Genomic DNA, 25,242 nt, shown 5'->3' with positions numbered 1-25,242 from the left:
TATGATTTAATGGTTAAAAGTGTCTTTCATTTACATAAATCGATAAAATGTAGCAATTTTCATGCTTACTATTTCTCTTATTTTCTTTATTGCTCTGCAACTCATAACACATTTTATTGTTTCACTACTGCATCTGCAATTTGGCACACTTTATTAAAAAGCCAAAATGAATTGCTCTAGAATAACCCATTAAGATGAGGATGCTTTATTTATATGAATTTATTGAAAAAGGCTTGAAACTAAATTACATAAAATCCCCTTGAGAAATGATGAATATGAATATTTTTCTGCCTCTTTACAGTGGAACGATGTGAAGAAATAGATTGAGTTTTTGAACAGTTAAATAGTCCAGTGTATTGATATTTTAAAAGACTTATATTTGAAACATAATTTTGGGTTTTTCTGGGACTGATTTTGCCAAAAATATGGTATTTATGTTCCACTATTGTTTTTTTTTTTGCGTTTAACACTACATTCCAATTTATGCTATCGCAGGATAATGTATTCTAACATTCTTCCTTGAATCAGACATAGAAACAGACCATTAATAGCCTCAAAACAGCATACAGAGCGAGATTGTCTAAAGTAAACGCCTGTAACTGTAAAGTTTATTCGTAGCAAGTAAATAACTTTCAAAAAACATACATTCCTTACGAAATACAAAACGGACGAAGTGTGTGTGAGATGTAGATACAGACGCCTGTTTTTTTTAATGTGCTTAACATATACTTGTTGAAGGTATGATTTCATTGTAGCGATCAACTGTCTTTAACTGTATTCATACAAATTTTCCAAACGCTAACTAGTACGGAACACGTAATGAGATCGTTTAACCTCCATTCCGATGCGGTTTGATTCAATAGAAATAGCCTGTTCTCTTTGCCTTAAGTTCCTTTTCAATCATAAGACTTCTCGGTAAGCGAAAATAATTCTGAAGATTCTCTATAAAAGAATCTCATCTCCAATGAACAATACACTTTTTTATAGCTTGCAGTTTGACAATAACTTTTCAGATCGATATTTTGTATCTTGTCAACTGAGATGACAACTCTCTTTTTCTTATAATAGATATAAGACATCAATACGACACGCGGTCTACTTTTATTTGTTCCCCTGTTTCTTTCTAAATGAAGCCCCGGATAAAAGTAATCACAGCGGTTTAGATATTACTATCATCAAACGACGGTTTATCAATAAACGCGTAGAGAGGAATAGAAAACCCTGGTGACTTTTATTTTGTAATACTGAGAAAATAGAGAGAGAGAGAGAGAGAGAGAGAGAGAGAGAGAGAGAGAGAGAGAGAGAGATTCGGATAACTCTTGCAATATCAAAGCTAATGGGAAATTGAATGTTTTATATAAGGAATAAGGAATTATTCTTCGAGTATTATGAGGTGATAATTTCGGTCGGGGCGTGATCAAATCCAATAAAGCCCGAAGGGTTTTATGATAGATTTGATCACGCCCCGACCGAAATTATCACCTCATAATATTCAAAGAATGATTCCTTATTACTTATATTTATATATTTTTAAGCAATCTTACGATAAGTATTTAAATATAAATAAGGAAACCCCGCTGGCGCCTCAATTTGGCGTCATTTGTATTATGGGTTATATAGTACAAAATCGATACGTAGTGTTATCACAGGTAAAGACACTGGAAAATGTAAATATACATGTATATTTTCACTGCACTAAGTACATGCACCTGTTTTGAAGATATTGAAAGCGGTTATTGCTGTTGGTGTTTAGATTTTCTAACGATTGGAAATAGCATTTAGTGTACGATTTTCCAATCTTACACTAATTGATATGTATTTTCAAAAGACATGTCTTTGTTCAAAATATATGATGCTGGAGAACCACAAGGATCAGTCATAATGTTAGAAATTCAAATTATATAAAACTCTGTCCCGAGTTTTTGCTTCCACCACTTTTTCCTTGATATTTCGATAATCATAAATACCTTTGTGCTGAAACAACGTTCATCCAATAATATGAAAAATGTCCAGATCAACTGTTTTGAAACGCCCCCTCGACCGCTTCAGGTTTCAATACACATCCCAAAATAGAAAGTCTACGGGGATTTTGCATTGCATCAGCCATTAATAAGCCCGGATGATAACGTTGAAAAATTGCGTGAGGTATCTCGAGTACTTCCGAATGGAAAAAAAAATGTAAACATCTCCGTAAGAAAATTGTTTTCGTGCAAATTGATGGATTTAAAGATTCATTTTAAGAATACGCTACCCTCTTTTGATACAAGGTTACAACTTATATAAGCAAGTTTTTTTTCCAGATTTTTGAAATCTTAAATTTAAAGCTGCTTGGTCCGATTTGATATCATTTTTTTGCACGCTCTTAAACGATGGTTATGCTAAGTATATGTATAATGATAGACATTGCAGTAGTTTTCCCAGTCAATTAAAGCAAATTTCAATGAAGAAAATACGCACAAAATTTGCTTACAAAACAAACGACATAAAAGGGTTCTGCGTTATTTCGCCTCATGTTAAAGTTCACCCCTGACGACGAGACGGGTATGGTTGTATTACGACTTTGACATTGCTTTAAATAAAGGTCGAAATGATCAGACAAATTACAAATAAACATGTGTACGTTTTGTTCGCTAATATTTTTGAAGTTTGCTTTCTTTACAATCGATGCATAGCACACGGGTTGAATAACCCCAATTGTTCGGGGGACGAAACCAAACGGTTTACTTTTCTAAACATTCCCGTGATGCATTTTGGTTTGTTTTTTCGTTTGCCCAAAAAGAAATGATATTTATTTACTTTGAATATTTACAACTTTGAAAAGAGACTGATTTTGCTGGTGTAAATAGGAGAAAGTCCATAACTTTCTAAGATAAATGGTTTCTATAGAAAAAAAATTAATACTGTAATAACAAAAAAATTGGACCAAGCAGCTTTAAGTATGTAGCTGCGCAGTTCTAAGTGTTTTAAAAATGCTTTGTTCTGCCCTTGTATGCGTAATTAGCATACAAAACAACACGTAGGACGTACGCGTCATGTTTCTTGCTTTTGTATCTTTTGACAACAGTTTTATTAAGTTTTGGACAGAAGCAAGCCAGTTCAAGAACTGTTGACATTTTTCTTGTCAAATGTAAAAGATGGCCGCACATCCCCCTGAAGGAATAATTTATTTGATGCCTAAATAAAATTATTGAAAACGAGAAACGCGCATGATACGATATTACAATATTACAAAATTGATTTGTTTATCTAAAACTGTGTAAATATTGCTGATTAACTACCCGTCAATACTATCATTTTTTAATGAATTGATGCATTCTACAGTTTTGCCAGGGTATAATGAAAATTATATTACGCAGCTGGAAATCTGAATTATGAATGCTTTGCATCGACTACATTTCAAGTTTGTATGTATACACTGTATTTCATAATGTTGATAAGAAGCCCCTATGTTCTGTGTACAAAAGTCACGAGCCACCTAATGACTAGGTGTCTTGCCAAATGCATTTTAAAAAAAGATACTACAGAGAGAGAGAGAGAGAGAGAGAGAGAGAGAGAGAGAGAGAGAGAGAATGACAGAGAATGACAGAGAATGAGAGAGAGAGAAACCCCGATTGAAATATTAACCACCCTGTAATAGAACTATCAGGGATCTTAGGAAGAAAGTTAGGATCAATAAAGCTATTGCACTCACTTGATTGTTGTTAGCCCCTGGAGTAATCGCGAAAGAAAATTTTCTTCGTGTTATCTTACCCATTGTCATTTAACAACTTTATTGTTCTTACTGGATTTTAAAGAGAGAAAGAAAATGAAATCGGGATCAACAAAACATTTTAATTTATTTTGTTGCTGAAAGATACATCTTTCCTTCTGAAATTCAAGAAAAAAATGAAGGCATTTGAGTTATTGAAAAGAAGCCGATGATATGTTGAATATGTATGTAGCATGAATGTTTGCCAACTTGATTGTGTTGCAAAAAAAGTGACAATCAAGACTAATGACGATGATAAATTACATTTCCACAACGATGTCTTCTATTATACTGCTCGCGTTCATACGAGGATAGATTCCCCTGGTACTCTCAAATTTCCCCTCTTATCCCTGTCTCTGAACTTGGCAACCGTATTTTGATCGCAACGGTGATGGCATACGGACAAACAGCAGTATCGATTTATCGTCAAATTTGCAAATTTGATTTTTTTAGGGTCTTCATAGAAACATAATTGAAACACACAATGTCTGGTAATTAAGGACCACGGATCACAAAATCGGGAAGATTATATCTTGAACATATCCTTTGTTCGTAAATAATTTGTTTCACATACACTGAATATCTGATGAATTCTCGTTAGTAACGAAAATTCAATATTGTGCAATAGGAGGGAGACAGAGAGAGAAAGAGAGTCGCAGAGTTTCCATAGATAAAATATAAATTCCAATGGGAAATGTTTTGCTGAGGCGAAACCGATAATAAATGGCAAAAAACAAAGCAGTGTCAATCACTCTGTTGGCGATATATGGCTATTGGAAAAGTCAAAAGTAAGAGGAATAGTTCTTCTAGGCAAGGATCTTCTTCTATCGATCGTGTTTGTTCTCATATTGCTGCCAATTTCATCACTACCGACTCCTAAATGACCACTCTGAATGGGATCAAAGAGCATCGTTATTTAAAAATGTAGATGAAATTCGCGTTCTGGGCGAATTTTGGTAAATCCCGGTCTTAAATCACAATGAATAACGTTTCCTGAGATGAGCAACTCGATTGAAGCGAATGATATACAGTGTAGTCGTGTAAACCACGGACAATTATTCAGGTTTTTTTTTTACATTTATTTTTCTTACGGTTTAAAGAAGTGGATTTTCCATATATTTATGTATATGAAATAAACCTAAAGGAAAATTAGGCTAACTAAAGATGTTTTTAACCAATTTGAATCTATTCATTGATAGTATCTTTGTATACTTGTATCTCAAATTTATACGAATTTTATGAACATGAACTTTCAAACAAAAGATTGCATTTACTTTTTTTATATTTATTAAAACATCCGCATTCCTCTTACCCAAGTTATTTTTCAAATCATATTTTTTTTCTGTTTTCAAATGAAATGACGGTTATAAACACCGAAAATGTGAGCTCTATATTTTTCAATATAAAAAATAACAATTTTTTCTCCCACTATCTTTCTTTTAAAAATAAGTTTCTTAACAAAATTAATAAGTTTAATTCCAGTACAAGTTAATTGCATTCGGTTGCAATATGTAAGCTCGAGAGACCTTTTGCTGACAAGGCAGAAGTTCTCCAAAGCAAACCTGAGAGCTAGAATTACATGTGAAACCGTAATTTTCCTTTAATTAAGATTCTGGAAGGATCATGCATTTATTCATCAAAAGGATGAACACAAGTTCCCAAATCCTTTCTAATGTGAAAAGATAACTTATTTTTGGTGTACCTTGGCTGGTTTTACGCTCTTATTCACTTGCAACATGCACTGATTCAACAGAAGCAAGCGATAATGCTTTATCAGAACGGTTTTGTTGCTTGGGTGCATCGATTAAGGAGAAATAGATACGGATTCAAGAAATAGGTTTGTTGGGTCCGAGTTGTGCGTATGGTTGGATTGTATTTATAGCACTCATAACAGTGCTAAGACCTCCACCTCGGATAAACCAGGAACAAAAAATATTTTATATATATACACATTTTCGTTTTGTGAATTAATAAAATAAATAAATTCAGATCAAGTCGTATGTATATTGTTAAGACGTTGTTTGTTAAGGTGATTGAAATTATTGAGAGAAAAAATATGTTAAAAGATAATATTGTTTTAAATCATGATTATGAAATTGTAGAGAATGGATGAAAAAATAATGTATTTACATTGAAGTTTGTTCAGGGCATTTCATTAGTCTTAAATGCCATTAACTTGTATTGTGTCATTTTTTAATTACAATGCATTAATTGTCATATCATTATCCTCCTAAAATTCAGAATTAAAATCTGTTACTGGCAGATGTTATTGATAAAATGCTATTTTGATTAATTATGTTTAATTGCATTGTGCCGATGTGTCTTTTTAAAATATATGATCAACATTTCCTTATTCACCATGAGTACAATGCATCTACATTTGCATCAAATATTAACTATGCACATTAAAAGTCTGCAACTTCTGCATTTTGCTTTACACGACAATACATGTACGTAGAGTCTCTGATTTATAGCCCAGAGTACGTGCCCATAAAGGCAAATTATCTGTAGGTAAATTTGCGATCAATATTTTCATTTTGATCGCAAGTATGATCTTAGGAATAATGGAAAAAAGCGGCGAAAACAACTTACCGTAATGAACTTTCCTTAGATATATCAAATATGTGGTGATGCAGAATAATAAACAGATGACTTTTTTTTTTTAATTTGAGGATACAAACAAGTTATGATCAAATTTAATGTACATATGTGATGTTTAATTAAAACGTCTTTTTCAGCAGGAGTTTTGAAAAGTATCAAGGAAGACACCTGGAAAACAGCGGTTGCAATTTTGTAACTTGGATTTTTTGTGTTTTTCATCAATAACAGCTGAAGCAGTCGCAAATCCGCTACTGAAACATCTATGGAACCTTCTATTGCACCTCTTATTTACTCGGCTGTCAAGAAATTTACTCAGTTTACTAATTTTCATAACCTATTTACCTTGCCTATAAAGAAATAGTAAGTTTCTCTTCCTATTATTATTATAGCATCTAAAGACCTAATAGAACCTTTTCAATGAAACAACATATAAAACCACAAACCACGAAGCAATATTTACAACAACATACAAAACCACACAGCAACATTTACAACAGTATATAAACCTCACTCCATACAGCAACATATAAACCACACTCCACACAGCAACATTTACAACAATATATAAACCTCACTCCACACAGCAACATTTACAACAATATATAAACCACACTCCACACAGCAACATTTACAACAATATATAAACCTCACTCCACACAGCAACATTTACAACAATATATAAACCTCACTCCACACAGCAACATTTACAACAATATATAAACCTCACTCCACACAGCAACATTTACAACAATATATAAACCTCACTCCACACAGCAACATTTACAACAATATATAAACCTCACTCCACACAGCAACATTTACAACAATATATAAACCACACTCCACACACCAACATTTACAACAATATATAAACCACGCACTAAACAGCAACATTTAAAACAATGTATAAACCACACTCCACACAGCAACATTTACAACAATATATAAACCACACTCCACACAGCAACATTTACAACAATATATAAACCTCACTCCACACAGCAACATTTACAACAATATATAAACCTCACTCCACACAGCAACATTTACAACAATAAATAAACCACGCACTAAACAGCAACATTTACAACAACACAAAAACCACAACATCAACAAAAACAAGTAACACCACATATACAAATGCAAATAAGGCCAGCACAATATTTTCAAAAAACATTACAAAATCGTCAGCAACAGTTATCATCAAAATAACATTTACAGCCACAATTAATACTACAGAAAGTCTACAACAAGAAATAACCCCACAGGAATATTCCCATCAACAAATAATGCTCAAAAACATATAGCACAAGAATAACAACACAATTACATTTTAAACAGAACACAAACACACATACCTACAAAACTACATAACAACACCTACGACAATAAATAACACCACAACATATATATAACAATGAATAACACCACAAAATATCTATAACAACAAATAACACTCCAAGGACATTTAAATAAAATTTTATCCACACAACTTTCTCTACAGTTATACAATAACCACAAAGAAACTTTTGAAATAACAAACTAAAAAGAACACTACAACTTTGACTACAAAAAAAACTTTCCACACAACAATATATACAACAGTAAATAACACCATATACACCTACAACAACAAATAATGCCAAAACAACATAAACAGCTTTAAAAAACATAAGTCCACTTAACGTCTTTTTAATAAAGTACAATGATTATTAAAGATACTGAAATCTAAAGTTGTTTTGGGCCAAAATATTTATATATTTCGGTGAAAAGTTAGCTAATTATCTATCTATTTCTTTCACAGTTTACAATGCATCGAAATTATTTTTTTTTATAAATTCTAGTATAATTCTTACAGTTTCTGACATTTTTTCCACTCGTATTACATTGTTACAAATTATTAAATATTTTCAGATTTATTAATCTATTGACTACTCGTGCCCTTTGATTTCAGCATTAAATGTTAGAGAATCACAAGGAGTACTTCATTTCTAACAAGGAAGAAGAACCATAATCCAAAATGATACGTGCACGTGTTAAGTGTACGCAACAAAATTGGACAAATGGCTTTTAAATTTTTTCTTAAACAAGAAATATGATAAGTTTCACAAATGTAGATAAGAAAACAAAATAGAAATGTTGAAATACCGGACCCATTCTTAATAACACAAATATATATATATATATATGTGATAAAAACGGCACCTCAAAAACATTCTTACTTTACATATCCAACTGTTTGTTTGAAAAACTACTATTTATAATGAATAAATCGCTTGTACAGCTGTCTTTCTTATACAGGTAAAACCGCCTTCTTTGATTACTTGTACCATCTTCTCACAGTTGCATTGGGTCTTTCATGACACGTTAATAGAAATATATGTCCTGCGTTGGTGTTATTTTATGGCGTGTGGGGGTTTACTCTGACGTTTTAACGTTTGGCGCTCATCTTTTACGTCAACTGAAGCACTGAAAATGTCCACCGTCTGTTTTGTTAAGGTCAAGATGTTGGCAGACAAACTTTTCTAATGCGTATTTAGCACCAATAACATTCGAGTACAAGAGATTCATTGAGTGTCAATGACTATTATCTAAACAATAGCTTGGTTTCATAAGGTATACCGGGGCTTAATTTTAAACACTGTAAAAAATCGTGTTTTAAACTGTCATTTTCAATGAAATATGCAGGAAACCAGCCACAAATCTCGGATGTTTTCCGTTTTTCACAAATGAAATATATCCAGAATGCTTACAGTTTTTTATTCTTCTAAAAACGGCATATAAAAAGTTGTTGACCTCTTCTTTGAAATGATATTAAATTGAAGACAGTTATCAAAATTACGTTTTATTTGTAATATTTCAAATGGAATCTCAGGAAAATGTTTTGTTTTATATAATTCTTCGATAGTGATAAATTAAGTGGGAAGATATATCAAATACATTATGACGTCATAATGGATATAGCACCAAAAGACATTCTGAATTCATTTACAACAGCTTGACCTTATGAGAAACAGTAACGAATTTATAAAATAGATGCAACTCTTTGCATTTTTAATAAATGAGATTCCAGTTAACTTGAAATTTAAAGACAAAGAATACTAGTATGTGCTCTGCACATCACCAAATGCCGAGAAAATCGGAGGATTAATGAAAAAAAAAACCCCAGAAAGAAAACAACTTTTGAACAATCTCCACTATTTGCTTACGTCCATCGACAGATGTAAATAGCGTCACCTCGCTGACAATTCTGAGGCAATTACCTTCAAAAGGATATAAAACAATCGACGAAAGTATCGGGCTCTCAGTTGGTCTACCACAGTTAGACCACAGATGACCTTAAATTAGTATTCCCGTCATGTGATGGCAAGATCTGTTAAGAATACAAAAAAAAAATAATAAGTGACAACCGCAATTCAAGAAATGGAAATACACTATTCCCCCAAAATGCATTGTTGCACATAATTACAGTTCACTGATAGATATGTGAGTATAAAAGGTATCAACAATGAAATAAAGAAGTTGTTTATTAGTTATAAAGAATGCATGCATTGAAGCATTACAGTGTGGGAATCCACAAATGAGAATAGGAAAAATGCTGACTCAATAATTATACATGTTAATACAACGTCGATTTTCAAAATTGTCGTCGTATTCTTTATTTTTAACTGTTGTCCAATTGTAAACAATTTCAATGTTATTGCTTTAAATTTTCTTAAAATGCTTAGTTTTTACCGGATTTTTGATGAAGAAAAAAAATGAATATACATGTACTTTGCACTTAATTATACAATTATTCTGACATCGAAAGTATTTTGTAAAGAATGTTATTTTTTAAAAGTGTCAACATTCTAGAGTTGAAATTTTAGAAAGGACATCATGACATCGCGATCCATATATTTTCATTTGCTTATTATCTTAACTTTTATATCTATACTAAAATGAAAGTTAAAACGTTAAAATTTAATTCCACTCAAAAACCAACATGTCTTCAATTTATTTTTACCACACAACAAATCAATTTCAGCCTTAAATTGAAACAAAGAAATGCAAAAAACTTTGATGTTAACCAACTTCTTAGTATTTTTTAAAAGCTTCCTACAATCTTTGACCATATGCGGCATTTTTCAGATTACTTTCTTCTAAGGCTTCGCTTCCATAATAAAATGAAAATTTTTTTAGTCCATAACAAGTTATTTGGTTTTTTTTAGGAATGTGCATCTTAAATATTGTTAAATAAAAATGGTTTATGAATTTACATGGAATTTTAGGATAGAAGCAGGTTAGTGTTTATGAACTATGATAATACCGATTGCTTTTAATGACTTAATAAATAAAGAGCATGAAGTATTTTTTCAGTCGGATTGTAATCTTTATAATCGACAGACTTGACTTGAACCAAGGTCACTAATATTCCAAAACAATACGAAATCGATGATATGTGAAATGATACATCATCTTTCATTGTGGCAGCATTCCTTTCAGTAGCTTACATAAATCATGCATACGAATTATTTATGATTTCTTTTTATATTTATTTATAATTTATTATACTAATTCTTCATTTTATTTTTGATTGACATGTATAAATTACTTTTGAGATGTGCCATTGCTAAAAAAAAGTTTGAAATAATCGCAAGTAATAATAATGTCGAGAAAAAGTTAATAAACAAAGTAATAAAGCCTATCTATGCATTAATATATATATATATATATATATATATATATATATATATATATATATATATATATATATATATATATATAGTCTCGGCTACGGACCTTTTTTATTGAAATAAATATAATACCAAAATGAATTTATAGATCGATTTACGATTTTCATAACCTAAGAAGAATGAACATACTCAAAACAACTCGTGGGTAACCAAGACAAGTCTTTAAAAAATGTTATTTTTACAAGGACAGGCTATTTGTTATGTATTGCCCCTTAAAAGATCACAGGAAGGTTTATTTATCATAATATCTCCCTAAAGAAAAACAATGACATATCAGAATAACATTGGCAATAGGAATTTTCGGAGAAGACAAGAAATGGATGCTATGTCAATAAATGTCTGAAGTCACAGAAGTCAGCCCCTCGGCGAGAGGTATTTATCGCCGGGACAACCAATAACCCCCCAGCTCAGAGCATAAAATGGCCCATCATCTCGGGCATCAATTATAGGTTTTATAACATGCAACAGGCAGTGACAGATTGAGCTTTAAAATTAAATTTATTGAAGTTATCGATCGGTAACCACCAGGCTTCAGTATATATAGTTGGAGACTGGTCATTGGACAACATTGGACAATATTGTGTATAAGTGACTTGTTCAAGGTTAATGCAATAACGTGTATGTTAGACAAATTATGACATTGAAAAGCTTGTTTGGAATTCTGATTCTATTCTCTGTTTTAGCAACAGTGAATGCTGGAAGTAAGTATAATTTAATATTTTACATATTTTAATAGATTTTGTTTCTCATTTAAAAGTAATATGAAAAGAATAAACCTAATAGATCTGTACAGTATATTCTATTTTTCACAACTTTTCATTCTTTTCTTATGTTTTTTTTTTGTTCATGACACAATGAAATCAATCATAGAAATTAAAAATGTATTTCAATGAAATTGAAAGAGCTAGAGAAACAGACAATGGGCCATATGACATTTGTTTGACAAAATAAGTTAAAAACATAGAGCTGCTTCCTAGCCTCGAGTCTATATCATGTCATTTGTTAAAATTATTTCTATATAGTCTATTCCAATTAAGATTTATTCATTTTGTTGTTTTGGTGCATAAATTGTAAATCACAATTGTTTATATAACATTGCTATGTTAATGCAGTGAAAAGATATTTCTGCTACATATATTTTTATGGGGTTTTTGTTTAAAATGCTACGAAAAAATCATTAGATTTGAATTGAATTTACTGTTTAGTATGATATCCATTACCATAATTTCATAAACAGGCAATTAAATTCTTTAGTAACCTTTAATAAATGGTAAATAAATATCATATTTCAACAGGTAAAAAAAGAAAACTTCAATGATTTCAATTTACATTCGTAAAAAGGGTTAAATTTCTCCAAAGAGATTGAATCAAAATTTAAGAATACATTTGCCTTAAAACTTATGTTGATAATTTCATAATCAAGATACATAATGTGTTTATTATAAACAAAATTTATTCATTCATTTCCAGATAACTGCTATTGGAACGGTCGAGAATATGACGACGGTGATCAGATAACGTACGAGAACGCTTCCCCGTGTAAGGAGTACAAGTGTGTCAATGGTATAGTGGAACTGACCCACTATATGTGTCCAGCATGCACCTCTAGAATGCATACCATCAAACTGCCTTGGGAGTGCTGTCCACGATGCATACATCTAAAGTGACCGGATATACAAACATTATTATTCTGGAACGTGATACGATCTATAGCAATTCCATATCTATTTGTGCCTTTTTTATATTTCGTTTGAATAAAGCTTTTATATAATTTGCCATTATTTTGTAATAGTTGGGTTTTTTTTTTTCATAAACACTATATTCAGCTGTATAACAGGATTTTTAAATGATCGTGTTATTTCAGCTACCTTTTAGTATCTTTTTCAAAGAGATTTCAAATTTTGGGTTGATTTTTTGTAAAGTTTAAATAAAATGTAAAAAAGAAGAAGATTTTAAATATGAACATTCATAATGCGTTGAAAAAACGAATTTAGATTTAAATTGTTCCTAAAGGTGACATGGAACACAATGATATATCAACACGGGTAATAAAAGAATATGCTGTTCAAAATAGAATAAATCATTTCAAATTTTCATATTGTACAATACTTGACTATAAAGAGCATGTTATAAAATCTTTTAAAGGTAAAAGAATGTTAAAGTCAAAATTTCCAATCTGTGTTGCAAAATGATTCTACACTTTCTGCATTTTTTTCATTTTGGTGAGGAAGACATACATGTATGTCTTGCTATTTAGAGTTATTTATTAATTGATTTAAATGATATATAGAAATCTAAATTTGATTTGACATATTTTTCTTAGGAAAAGAATACATTTCTTATATCAGACGTAGCAGAAAGTGAGATTTTTAACTTATTCTCTTCATACATAATTGAAAATGTCAATTTCAAACACCTTTTTTCAACTGTATATACCTGTAAATTTTACTTTGAAAAAATTCTTTGTTTCTAAGCATACGTGAAAAAATATTTTTCCAACTTTTTAGAAACATGAAAAATCATTTGATTTTCTTGATTTTGACCTTGTACAACAGAATGCACATTAAATATTAAACATTGTAAAACATCTTTTGTATACTAGTAATTCTTTTGATACAGTAATGATCATGATGACAACACTAGCTATAATTACTAGTATCCGAGTCTAAGAATATGCAGTGAAGGTAGCTACCGATAATAATTTTCTCCATTTATTTGGGTACGGTATTGTACTGGATATACTAAATTTCATATTCTGATAAATACCTGCATATTATTTTTTTTTTAAACTGTATTTTTTTAAATTTTCTCATGAATAAAACTTAAAATGAATCAAATGTTTTATATTTAATTGAATTCACTAGATTTTCAGACATGAAGCATCCATTTTAAAAGTCAAAGGCTCACTTGACAAGTACGTTTAATTTTATCTCTTAAAAATATGAGAAAAATGTGTAAATGATATGTGCCTATTTTTGCTTGCATTTGCTCTTTGTTGGATTTACAAAAAAAATCATCAATGAAAGGGAGCTCAATACAGAAAACTGTAATCAAATTAAAGAAAACAACAACAACAAACTCACAGACTCTATGATAAGAATTTTAATCAGATTTTATGTAACATACAAATGTGAAACACGGGCCAGTCAAAAGATTTCCCTTTTCCAGCTCTATCAATATCTGTAAATGAAATGAAACAAGACATATAACTCTGTATTTCGTCTCAAGATTTCACTACTTTTATAGATGGTATTGAAAAGTTTAAGAATTTGATTCGATGAAATATCTTGTTGCAGCAGTTACAAACTGATTCATTTTAGAGTTTACCTGTTCTTAACTGCTTCCGAATACAACGTCATTAGAAGAGACGAGACTTCCAATCAGTACTGGGGCGAGGATGGCCAGAATTACAACTGTATGAAAGAAATAACAATCACCACAGTTAAAAAAAAGAACTAGAAATATAAATAGAAATCAAGAATATACAAATTAAACAAATTACTATGATAGAATTCAGTTTATATATTGACAATAAGAGACACAAATATCTTCCATATATTGGTAATAAGAGACACAAATATCTTCCATATATTGGCGATAAGAGACACAAATATCTTCCATATATTGGTGATAAGAGAGACAAATATCTTCCACTTACAGATGATGACAATGGGGATGATAGAGCCAGCAATGCCTCCACTGATTCCTCCTGCGTTGGCCAGACCAGCGTTCAGTCCATAACCGGCACCGGCACCCAAACCGGCACCGTATCCAACTCCGGTGGTGTAGTACTGGACGCGGGGTGGCTGGTAGTAGGCGTACATCTGGGGCTGCTGGAACTGAGCATAGCTGTATTGATGCCCGCCCCCGTAGCCTCCGGCCTCGGCGACTGCTGTGAGGGCAACAAGCACTAGTGCAGAAGAGAAGATGGTTGTGAAGACGCCCATTGTGAGGATTTAGCCGTGCTTTATTTCCTTTTTACCTAAAATACAAATAGTAGTAAAGTATTGAGTATATATGTTGACTGTTTTAGATTGATATGAATAGGTTTTACGCGGGAAATATAACACTTTGATAAGTTAATTATTTCAGTTTATATAAGAACAACAACAAAATGAACAATTATCGAATCTTCATTATATTACATATTTTTCCATTTTCATTCAATCAAAGAACAAAATTATCAGCTGAATAAGTAAATTAATGTTTAATGATATATTTTAAAACATGTGAAATGATAAAGGCCTTATCATTGTGAGTATAAGATATTTACCTGGGCAGGGGAATGTCGTGTTCATAAGGGTGAACATACTCGCTCCTTAAATATATTTCCATCTCCCATCCTTACTAGAGTTCATCGGCAAATAGGAAAAAAGAATTCGAAGGTTGCTTACAGATTCATGGGCTTGTCGAATCATTTGTGATAGGGTTCGTTGGCGTACCCAGTATTCCCCGTTACAAAGTGCATTACCTGTGTTATTTATGATTTCGCATTTAGTTTGTTGGTCTTTTCTGGATGATGATTCACCTGCTTAGATGACAACAAATAGCAATTTACGACATAAACATTACGTTATCATAATCTAGAAGCTTTCATAAATGCAGTTCATACTTGTTTGACATTTAACTAATAGTATGTTTAATTGGTTCTGAAAGTGTGTTTAGTTATGAATTTTACTTTTTAATTTTTAACGTGTTCGAAGCGTCCTTTTATCCATACTATTTAGGCCCCTTAGTGATCATTGTTTTAAAAATACTAAAAAAAAACCAGATCTGTGCTTCAATAACTTTTTGGTCAGGATAAATTCAAGTCTTTTAACTTTAACCTGAGATTAAACAAAGACAAGAGAAGTAAAATACATTGAGATACATGATTTAAAGTAAATTAGACTACAATTTTACTAAGCAAGAATTTTAACCTGATTTTACCTTTTTTTTCTTTACTTTGCATTTTTTTTTATTTCAAGATATTTTAACCAGTGACGATTCTCATTTTTGAGATGGATTATTATTAACATATTTATTTTTCCTGTGTATATTTAGTGAAATTTAAATCATATCCATATTTCTGTTTCGGTGTGTAACATGACGTCAAGAGTGAATAAAAAATAACCCACATAGCATAACAAATTGGAAATAAGGAAAAACAGAAATAGGAATCGTTTAAATGAAAATGCAATTCTGATTTAGTCTGCACATATTTATTCTTATATAAAGATATTAGTACATTTTTTTTTCAAAGTCTCGATTTTTGTGAACAGAACTTAAATATATTTTCTCATTAAACGTTAATGGTCATTGTAATTTATTAGACGTAAAAGGAACCTTCGATGAACAAACTTATTCGAACTAAGTGGCATAAAATAAAACCACATAATATAAGACATGATGTGGAAACCTCAAGACCTACAAGTACATCTGATGTAACTTTGCATAAGGATCACCTATAGAGGTTGGATTACTGTCAATGTAGCAGCAAAGTTTATCATCAACCAACGTCACTTGTTAGAGTGCATGCCATCGATGCAATTATTATAGAATTTGGAAACATCTGTGCAAGGGAAGAGAATAGACTTGTTTCGTAAGTAAATAATTTGCTTCATTTTGTGGTAAGTACAATGTTCTTAATGACAATATATAGTTGTATATGCGTCTCTGACAAACTGTCAATAAACGATCAATTGTCATTTGACAACTGGATTATTCAGTTGAGTGTCCGCTTCGTGTGTGGTAAGACAACCTTTGGGAGGCTGGGTGGTCACAATATTGCCAATATGATATATTGAGAAAACTTTCTTACTGCAAATAAATAAGGAATACTGAAAGGTCTAAAATTTATATTTTTACAAAGCTTTTTTGTCCAAAGAACGTAAGAGTTTGGTTTTTTTTTCAAAATGGCCACGATCATGCAACATTTCATCTAATCAAGTATCGGAACTTTATTTATATTTTATATTTGAGAAGTTTAGTTTTATAGTACATCAGCTTATTTTTTACTACGGTTAGCTATTTAATAACTAACAGAGTTGGTTAAATATTCTATATATTTCATTCAGAGATGGGGTCAATTACATTCGAAAGTAATTAATTAAATTATAATTACTTCCTTAAAACCTTCAATTAAATTCCCATTCCCATTACTAGGATTTTCAGATGTAATTAATTAAATTACAATTACTTTGTAAATGTAATTAATTAAATTACACATTACCTTTGAGAAAAAAAAATATTTATTGAAATAAAGCTGGCTTGTACAAATTTTCTATTGAAAATTGACGAATGATTTAGCAACGACTACAACACCTACACATGTTTACAGTTTTATTTAATAGGTATTGTTTGTTCAGTATCCATATGAGTATTGTTTGTTTAGTATCCATCTCCTTCAACCTCAAGTCTTTTTTGGGACATTGAAAGTAAACATCTCCACTAAATTTTTCTTATTTTGAAAAAAAAAAAATCATATCCCCTTGATATATAATTGTACTAGATATAGAGGAGATATTATTTATTTTCAAAATGTTTGTTTTAAGTAATTTTGTGCAATGGTTGTCCACATGTACATTAGATTATAAATATGTGAGTAAATTAAATACCGGGGCTGTAGATACTTGGGGGTGGAGGGGGGTCGGTCCTGTCCTCATGCACTTTTGTTTCTATAAATTGGAAAAATGGGGTAGAGAGCAGCCTGTAAAGTTATCAAATCACAATTCACACCAATTGGTCATTAAGGGAACCCGCCAAGATTTGGCAATAAAAACTTAAAAACCCTACTGAAGCAACAGATCTAGGCAAACTGGCAATTAAAAAGCACAACATTGATTCTATTTGTGAAATAAACAGAATTTTTTTTAAAATCAAATTCAACTAATAATTAAAAAAATATTTTTTCCAAATAAATATTTTTTTAGGTAAAAAAGACTAAGCACACCATCAAAACTATTTGGTCCTTAACAAATTGATAAATATTAGAAACATTGATATTCATATTTGACATAAATTAAGGAATCTCAGTATTAGACAGTGAATTAGTTAATAAAGTGGGTTTTTTTAACTTCATGAATATTTGGTAAAAGTTAAATGCATTAAACTACTCTTCCTGATCTTGTTTTTGTATTGTTTTATACTTTTGTACCATCGGAAGTGTTGAGGACAATTGATAGTGCATGTGCCTGGACAGCTTTCTTATTCATATATATATCAGTGTACATGTGTAATTGAAAGTAATTGAGAAGTAATTTGAATTACATTACTTTTTTTCAAGTAATTAAATTACCATAACATGTAATTGAAAAATAGGTCAATTACTTTCAATTTCATCAAAATTTGTAATTAATTACACTCAATTACAATTACAAATTACCATTACCCCATCCCTGATTTCGTTATAATAGTAAGTAAGTAAGTAAATAATTTATTATAGTTACATGTGTATATAGCATGATTACAAAATTCATTTTACAAATATAACACAATACACCCGGCCCAACGGACCTATAAGTCACTTTCAAACTGTTACAATGTGAATAAATTTTACATGTTTTGGGAGCAAGATGGCTTTGTCAATTGTTTCTGTCTTAAATTGTATAATTCATTAATAAAATAAGCGATTTGGCGGGGGAAGTTACATATTAGGTCAACGAAAAGAGTACTGTCATTTGTATTATTTTGACTTACAGTTAAATCATATCCAATTTCATAAAATAATTGACTTCTCTGGTTATTAAAGAATGGACAACGTAATAAAAAGTGCTTTTCAGTTTCGATTTCGTTAAGATCACATAAGTTACATATTCTATCCTCCACCGGTTCTCCTCTGTAGCGACCAGTCTCGATCCTCAGGGGGAGTACACCACATCTAAACATCGCCAATTTTGATCTGATAATATTTCGCTGTTTCAATTTTATTTATCGGTGTTTTGTTTTACCAAGAACAAAATTATTACTGCAGTAGTTAGGTATTCTGTATACTTTGTTTTCATTGCTTCCATCATACATTTTATGCTCTTTTCTTAATTTGTTTGTTATTTGATATAAGAACATGTATTGGTGTAACTGCTTCAATTTCGATTTGGAAAAAAAAAACACTTATATAATTATGTTTTTTTTAATTCAATTTGAAATTAGTTTCATGTTAACGTTGCTTACAAGTTTTATTCTCAGCAGACCAAGCACACTATTGCATAAGGATTAATTTGAAATTTTCATTGTGAACAAAATACATATGCAATATGTGTTTCAGACGACCGGAAGTAAAAATAATTACGTAGGGGTGATCAAAACAGGATAACTGTGGAATTTATACTTCACCACTAAAAAACCACTTCCGTGTGTTACAACTGTTTATACTTCGTCGATAGTACGGGTAAAACGCGGAATTCTAACTCTTTATTTGTCCTCGCTGAATATGTTAAGACCTTATGAATATTCATGTGGATGACGAGTCATTTATTATGTTGATCAGCTTCATCCAATCCGCTCATGGGACACAGTTCCCTTACTCCACGTAGTCGTGGGTACTGGCAAATTAGCGACGCAACTTTGAATAGATGAATAATGACTTACTATAATTATAATACGTTGCGCGTAGAATAAAACGTCGTCACTTCGATTTCAAATGATATTAAATGAGTGTTTTGATACATATTTGACGCTACGATAAGTCACATATAATGTTTGCTATATTAAGTTGAATAACTAATGAATAATTGTTTACATTGCGTTATCAGTGTCTTCCCCTTCGTACGCTTATTTAAACGAAAAACAAAGTATTCTGATAAAAATGCATAAATAGTGCTGCATTGCATTCAATTGTCGATTTTTCAAATTATGTTAAAGCATGGGTGGGTGAAATATTATATAAAAACACTTTATTATGATGACTGCATAATATATAGTATATTATTCATAATGTTAATCATTATCTTTAAAAATTGGTTGTCTTCTAATCTTTCAAGATATACATATATATTTTATATGCATGAAAATTGACACATGTTGAAAAATAGGGGGAAATGTTAAAATGTTAATACTTCTAAGAACCTTTCTAAAAGTTATTTGTGCAAAACTGTCTAAACTTTTATATTTCAGCAATGAAAACATTGCTGTCGAGACAAAATGATTTTTCTTTGAAATATTAGTACCAGACTAGCAGAAAAAATTCGTTTAAAAATTACTATAGTTGAAAACTCATTAGCAAGATAAAAGGCTGTAACCTTGAAAACATGTAAAATAGAGTAAAATCATCCAGAAATTCTTAAAATGAAAATAGTTATCCTTTGTCTTTATGATATCTTAGAATGTTGATGTCACTCAAATTAAATGAAAATGTATAAAAATAGTAACATTCTGTAAGCTTTTTTTTTTTTAAATTATCTGCAATGTTTTACTGTGTTTGAAAAATATGACCTTTTGCATTACAGACTTCAACTTTGACAGATCACTTTAGTATGATTGTTTGCAGTTTGTTTTATGTGTTGTGCAAATTGTCATTTGTGTATCTATATCCTCTGTTACCATGACGATGAAGCTACACAGACCAATTTAAGGTTTTTTTGCTCCTTTTATTACATTAATGAAACTTAAGGTGAAATTCTGTAACCACACGTGGCCCTCTAATTTTGGTGCACAGAAAACAATATCAAAATTTTCAAACTCTGTATCTTGCTTGCAACTGAATATATGACCTTCAAATTTTGACAAAACATTAAAAATATACCAATATCAACCATTCTAGATATTGAAAATGGAAAAACAAAATTAATTTTTTTTTAGCTCACATCGTGTCTAGGTCCCTTTAAATTGTATTCTTTATATTAAAAAAAAAAACAAGAAAGTTTCACCTAAATGAGCTTCAAAAGGTTAAAATTATCTTATTGAAGCGTTTTACATCTATTTATATTTTGAAGCAACAAGGAATATATTGGTTGAGTCTTAAGGAAGCTGTACAGTCTTTTTGGACATAAACTATCAGTAAGTTAATGTAGTAAGTAAAGAAAAAATCAAATACTTAAGTTTTTAAAATTTTATTACCGGTATATTCCTGTACAGAGCTCTTCGTCTAAAGGTAGAAAGTATGTCACAATAAATTGCCACGACCATCAAGTCTCCTGATTAAAAAAACCTGACTCACTTATAAGACATGACCAAATAAAAATCATGTCTGCATACGAAATAAATAAGTGCAAATACTTCCTCGGGATATAATATTATTTTTGAACGTTTGATTTGATTACCAATGCTACACAATGGATATTGCAAGTGATGCAGGGTTACACATGCGAAGCGAAGAGTAAATTTCGAGAAGAGTCGTGAAGTTAACGTTATTTATAGAATGCTTTCTAAACAAAGACAACTTTTATGAAATTGCAAGGTTTTTGATATCCCAACTATGGTTTATTCTGCTTTGTTTTATTCAATTTCTTTTTTTTATTTTCTTTTTCATTTCATTTGGTTCTATTTAAATTAAATATAAAAATTTGCAAAATACAATGCTAATGTGATAATGAAATTTATTAAAACGAACGTTTACAACTTTTATCAGATGTCACAAAACTGACCAAAGTAACGAAAAATATTATTTATTTATGACAGGTATCATTTTTATACGCCATACACGGCAAGCACAAGGATGCGGAAAAACACATTCTTATTTGATATTCAAACCTTTGACATACATCCACGGGTATCTCTTTCCTATTTGTCAAGGATTAACTGGGAGTGTTCACCCGTATATATTTAGAGTCATCCGGAGACCGACCAGTCTTTATCCCTCTTGCAAAGGTGAACTAGGAATCAATCTCTCTCTCTCTCTCTCTCTCTCTCTCTCTCTCTCTCTCTCTCTCTCTCTCTCTCTCTCTCTCTCTCTCTCAGAAGTGAAATTGGACATTAATGATTTTTTTCATATTTTCTATCTTCCCAGTGGAGTTATGGCTTCCTCAAAGAGTTTTGCAGTGAGACTAGCACTCCTCGCTGGTCTTGTGGCCGTAGCCTGCGCCAAGGGATACGGTGGCGGCCACGGTTTCAATTACCAAACTTATTATCAACCCCAACCGCAAGTGTACGCTCAGGTCATTCCCGGAAGAGTCCAGTACTACACCACTGGAGTCGGAGGTGCAGGGGTCGGGGGTGGAATATCGGGAGGTCTCTCGGGCGGAGGTGGATTAGGTGGTGGTTACGGAGGTGGATATGGCGTCGGAGGCGGTGGAGTTAACGGTATTTCGGGAGCTCTCGGCCAGAGCGGTGGATTCTTGATCGGCATCTTGATTCTTCGTAAGTATAATGATTCTTCTCCCCCCACTCCCCCCCCCCCCCCCCCAAAAAAAAACAAAACAAAAAGAAAAAGAAAAAAAAACCCACAGAACATTAAACTGTTATTCTGGAAGAAAAAAAGATGCATAATTATAGCTGAAAATTATATCATTTCTTTGAATTTTTATCTTATTAAACAGTTAAATATTTTTAGACTGTAAAATAGCAAATATCTAGGCGTTTATCCAAACAATATTAAGAGGATTTTTTTTTATAGTTTGAATTTTTAAAAATAATCTGTTTGATATATTTTTAAAAAATTATATAGCGAAATTTACATGCAATAAACTTGTATTAGAATTCAAAATGATTTAACTTTATTTTCATATTTATAACATTTTTAAAACTTTTTCCTAATAACCACTATACCATTCATAATTAGTCTTAGACTAACTTCATCAAACATTGATCAATTTAGTGCGTTACTGGTTGGTTTTGAAAACCATTTTCAAAGTGATAATTGTATGAATAGCTTTGAATGTGCCATTTTAGCTCCATGTATTTCATTTCATTTTATTCATGTAATTTTCTAGTCGCAACGAAACAAAAAACATAAAGAATAATTTTAAGATGTGTGTCATGAATTTAGTTTACCGGTGTAAATACTGTTTTAAATAAATATATGAATATGTTTTCGAATAATAACATTTTTTGTCCCATAAAATAAACCCTTTTGAACTGTATGAATAATTTTTTTAAAAAAACCCAATAAAAATTGATAAGCTACGATTATGAAGAATATTCACGTTCCAACAACTTCAAACAAACAACTTCTCAAGTCTTAGGTTTCGTTAAAAATGTTTGTGGCTAATTTTCAACGAAGTTCAAAATTTTGGGCAAATGGCGATATAGAATTCCTTGAGGGTGTCTTTCCTCTAAAATATCTGATGTATATATCTCAATTTTCAGTGTTCATCTTGATGCTGATCCCCGCCATCATCTTGCCCAGTATTTCCAGCTTCTCCGACCCAGATAATTATATCAGTTGATTTAAACTGACGATCAATTCGTGTATGGTATAGTATGTTTACTATGTGTATGATGATCAAGTGATTCAAATTTCGTAAAATGCCAAGACTTATGTCAGTCAATTTTGTTCAACAGTTTGTAAAATAAATTCCATAAAAACAAAACGTGTAAAAATTTTCATTAGATACATATACATTTACATAACAAACCGTCAATGAAGAACTTTTTATTTTTTTTATTTTAAAAAGTTAATTTTCGAAAGAAAGAAATAACTGATATGTAATAAAGAAGCAAAAAGTCAATTATACTTAAAAATGCTTGTATAGTAGAGTTAAGATTTATATATTTTTTTTCTATTGCAGGCCTTTCAGTGACAGAAAAGTTCATTTGTATTATTGTATTATTTGAGGATCAATAAAACCAGTCGCACATCATTTGTTTTTTACTTTTTTTCATTCCATAAATATAACAAATAAAACATTATTTATAACTTTACATTAACATGCGTGGATCAGGGAATTCTCCGGCGGGGGAGTGGTCCGGAAGGGTCCCAGGTTTATATACGGTACTTTTACTGGTCGGGGGGGGGGGGGGCAACCCCTCCCCCCTTGTTCCGATGATATATCACATGGCTTAACGCAAGATGTGATTTCTCTTTCATATTTATATTCAAAAGTAGAAAAATTGTAGTAGTTTTTTTTTCACAATCAGCTTTGTTTTATCACTGATTTTCGTCATGCTCTATAAATCTTAATCTTAAAAAAAGAACAGGGAAACTGCATGTGTTTTCAATGAAGCTCGGTTCTTTCAATAGTTGTTGAACCCATGTACATGTACGTAATTTTAATTTCAAAAAAAATTTGAGTACTGTATTTTAAAGTTCTTATTTGCATGTATGTATTAATTGTATTTAATTTTTTTTAAATAAATGATTACAGAAAAGTATAAAGTTAAAAAAACTTTGACAAAAAAATAAAATTCAGTAGGAATTGCAAAAAGTGGTGTTTCAAACAAGATCACGACATCATTCGTCGAAACCCAACGGCAAGTCTTGTTAATGCACACATAGGTACATGTACATGTTTATCCGACAGTTGATATCTGGCAATATAGACAAGACAGCTATTATGGAACAAATGATGTGCCATTTTATTTATTGCGTACATACAAAAGGCTTTTGCTACACGATGTTCGTAAGAATCAAGTAAGCACCTTTAATCTGGTTCATTTTTGGATGATTTTTTTTTTATATTTATATTGTTCAGGATTCCTCAACTCTGAATAAGAATTGCAATTTATAGGTTTTGCAGAATCATATAATCACCCAGCAAGTTTGGTTTAATAATAACAGGGATCTAAAAACTTGGGTTACTTATCCAAGAAATACTGTTGAATTATCTACAAACTTGTACAATTCATCCCTTGATGCAAATATGGTTTAAACGCTTCAGGCCTTAGAATTACCTAGAAATAGACCTAGCGTTTGGTTTCTTCGCAAAAATACGAACAACCGCATGAATAATGAAACGCTTTTATCAGGGGTTTTTTCATATGTCGGTAAATATTTCAAAAGATACATCAAATTAATAACTGGCGTTCCGAGTAGCGGCAGAACTGTCAATTCATGGTGTAAAAAGAGTTAACGGAACCATTGAGCTAAGTATAGCGTTCTATATATGCAAAAACTTGCAATTTGCGGCGCAAAAGACGCTGTGCTAATTTTGAACTTATCAATCATAAATCCTGGCATATTCTGTGATACTAAACCAAAATTATCTCAGGAAATTTTCCTTCTCAAATTATGTCTCCGCTTGCCACATGCTTTCTCTGAAAGTTAACTAACCTCCTAAAGCGAAGTGTGACAATTTCGAGTTGGCA

The 25,242-nt window shown here is 31.2% G+C and overlaps 2 protein-coding genes across 4 annotated transcripts; one reads left to right on the top strand and one right to left on the bottom strand.

Annotated features, from left to right (window-relative positions):
* Nucleotides 1-14,171: 14,171 nt before the first annotated feature.
* LOC128178212 (uncharacterized) lies at nucleotides 14,172-15,486 on the bottom strand. Its single transcript, XM_052845262.1, has 4 exons — nucleotides 15,359-15,486; nucleotides 14,744-15,067; nucleotides 14,413-14,498; nucleotides 14,172-14,265 (listed from the first exon to the last, which is right to left on the bottom strand). Exons 2-3 carry the CDS (start codon nucleotides 15,030-15,032, stop codon nucleotides 14,419-14,421), a joined length of 369 nt encoding a protein of 122 aa, XP_052701222.1. The 5' UTR covers nucleotides 15,033-15,067; nucleotides 15,359-15,486; the 3' UTR covers nucleotides 14,172-14,265; nucleotides 14,413-14,418.
* Nucleotides 15,487-21,979: 6,493 nt separating this feature from the next.
* Nucleotides 21,980-23,798, top strand: LOC128177770 (acanthoscurrin-1-like). Of its 3 annotated transcripts, none has more exons than XM_052844616.1 (3): nucleotides 21,980-22,356; nucleotides 23,305-23,406; nucleotides 23,727-23,798. In XM_052844616.1, exons 1-2 carry the CDS (start codon nucleotides 22,014-22,016, stop codon nucleotides 23,382-23,384), a joined length of 423 nt encoding a protein of 140 aa, XP_052700576.1. In that variant the 5' UTR covers nucleotides 21,980-22,013; the 3' UTR covers nucleotides 23,385-23,406; nucleotides 23,727-23,798. The 3 variants fall into 3 exon arrangements, with proteins under 3 accessions (XP_052700576.1, XP_052700575.1, XP_052700577.1); XM_052844615.1 differs by having other exon boundaries at nucleotides 23,305-23,411; XM_052844617.1 differs by having other exon boundaries at nucleotides 23,305-23,416.
* Nucleotides 23,799-25,242: the final 1,444 nt, after the last annotated feature.

The sequence above is a fragment of the Crassostrea angulata genome, chromosome 3 (genome assembly GCF_025612915.1).
Source record: "Crassostrea angulata isolate pt1a10 chromosome 3, ASM2561291v2, whole genome shotgun sequence".
Lineage (NCBI taxonomy): Eukaryota > Metazoa > Mollusca > Bivalvia > Ostreida > Ostreidae > Magallana > Magallana angulata.
The sequence above is the reverse complement of the archived record's forward strand: the minus strand, read 5'-3'. Positions and strand labels throughout refer to the sequence as shown.

What these genes read in the sequence shown, in the direction of transcription:
- LOC128178212 (XM_052845262.1), bottom strand. Translation starts at nt 15,032, where the DNA reads ATGGGCGTCTTCACAACCATCTTCTCTTCTGCACTAGTGCTTGTTGCC. An exon ending in CATCCCCATTGTCATCATCT is followed by an intron (nt 14,499 to 14,743) that starts GTAAGTGGAAGA and finishes TCTTTCATACAG; the next exon opens with TTGTAATTCTGGCCATCCTC.
- LOC128177770 (XM_052844616.1), top strand. Translation starts at nt 22,014, where the DNA reads ATGGCTTCCTCAAAGAGTTTTGCAGTGAGACTAGCACTCCTCGCTGGT. An exon ending in GATCGGCATCTTGATTCTTC is followed by an intron (nt 22,357 to 23,304) that starts GTAAGTATAATG and finishes CTCAATTTTCAG; the next exon opens with TGTTCATCTTGATGCTGATC.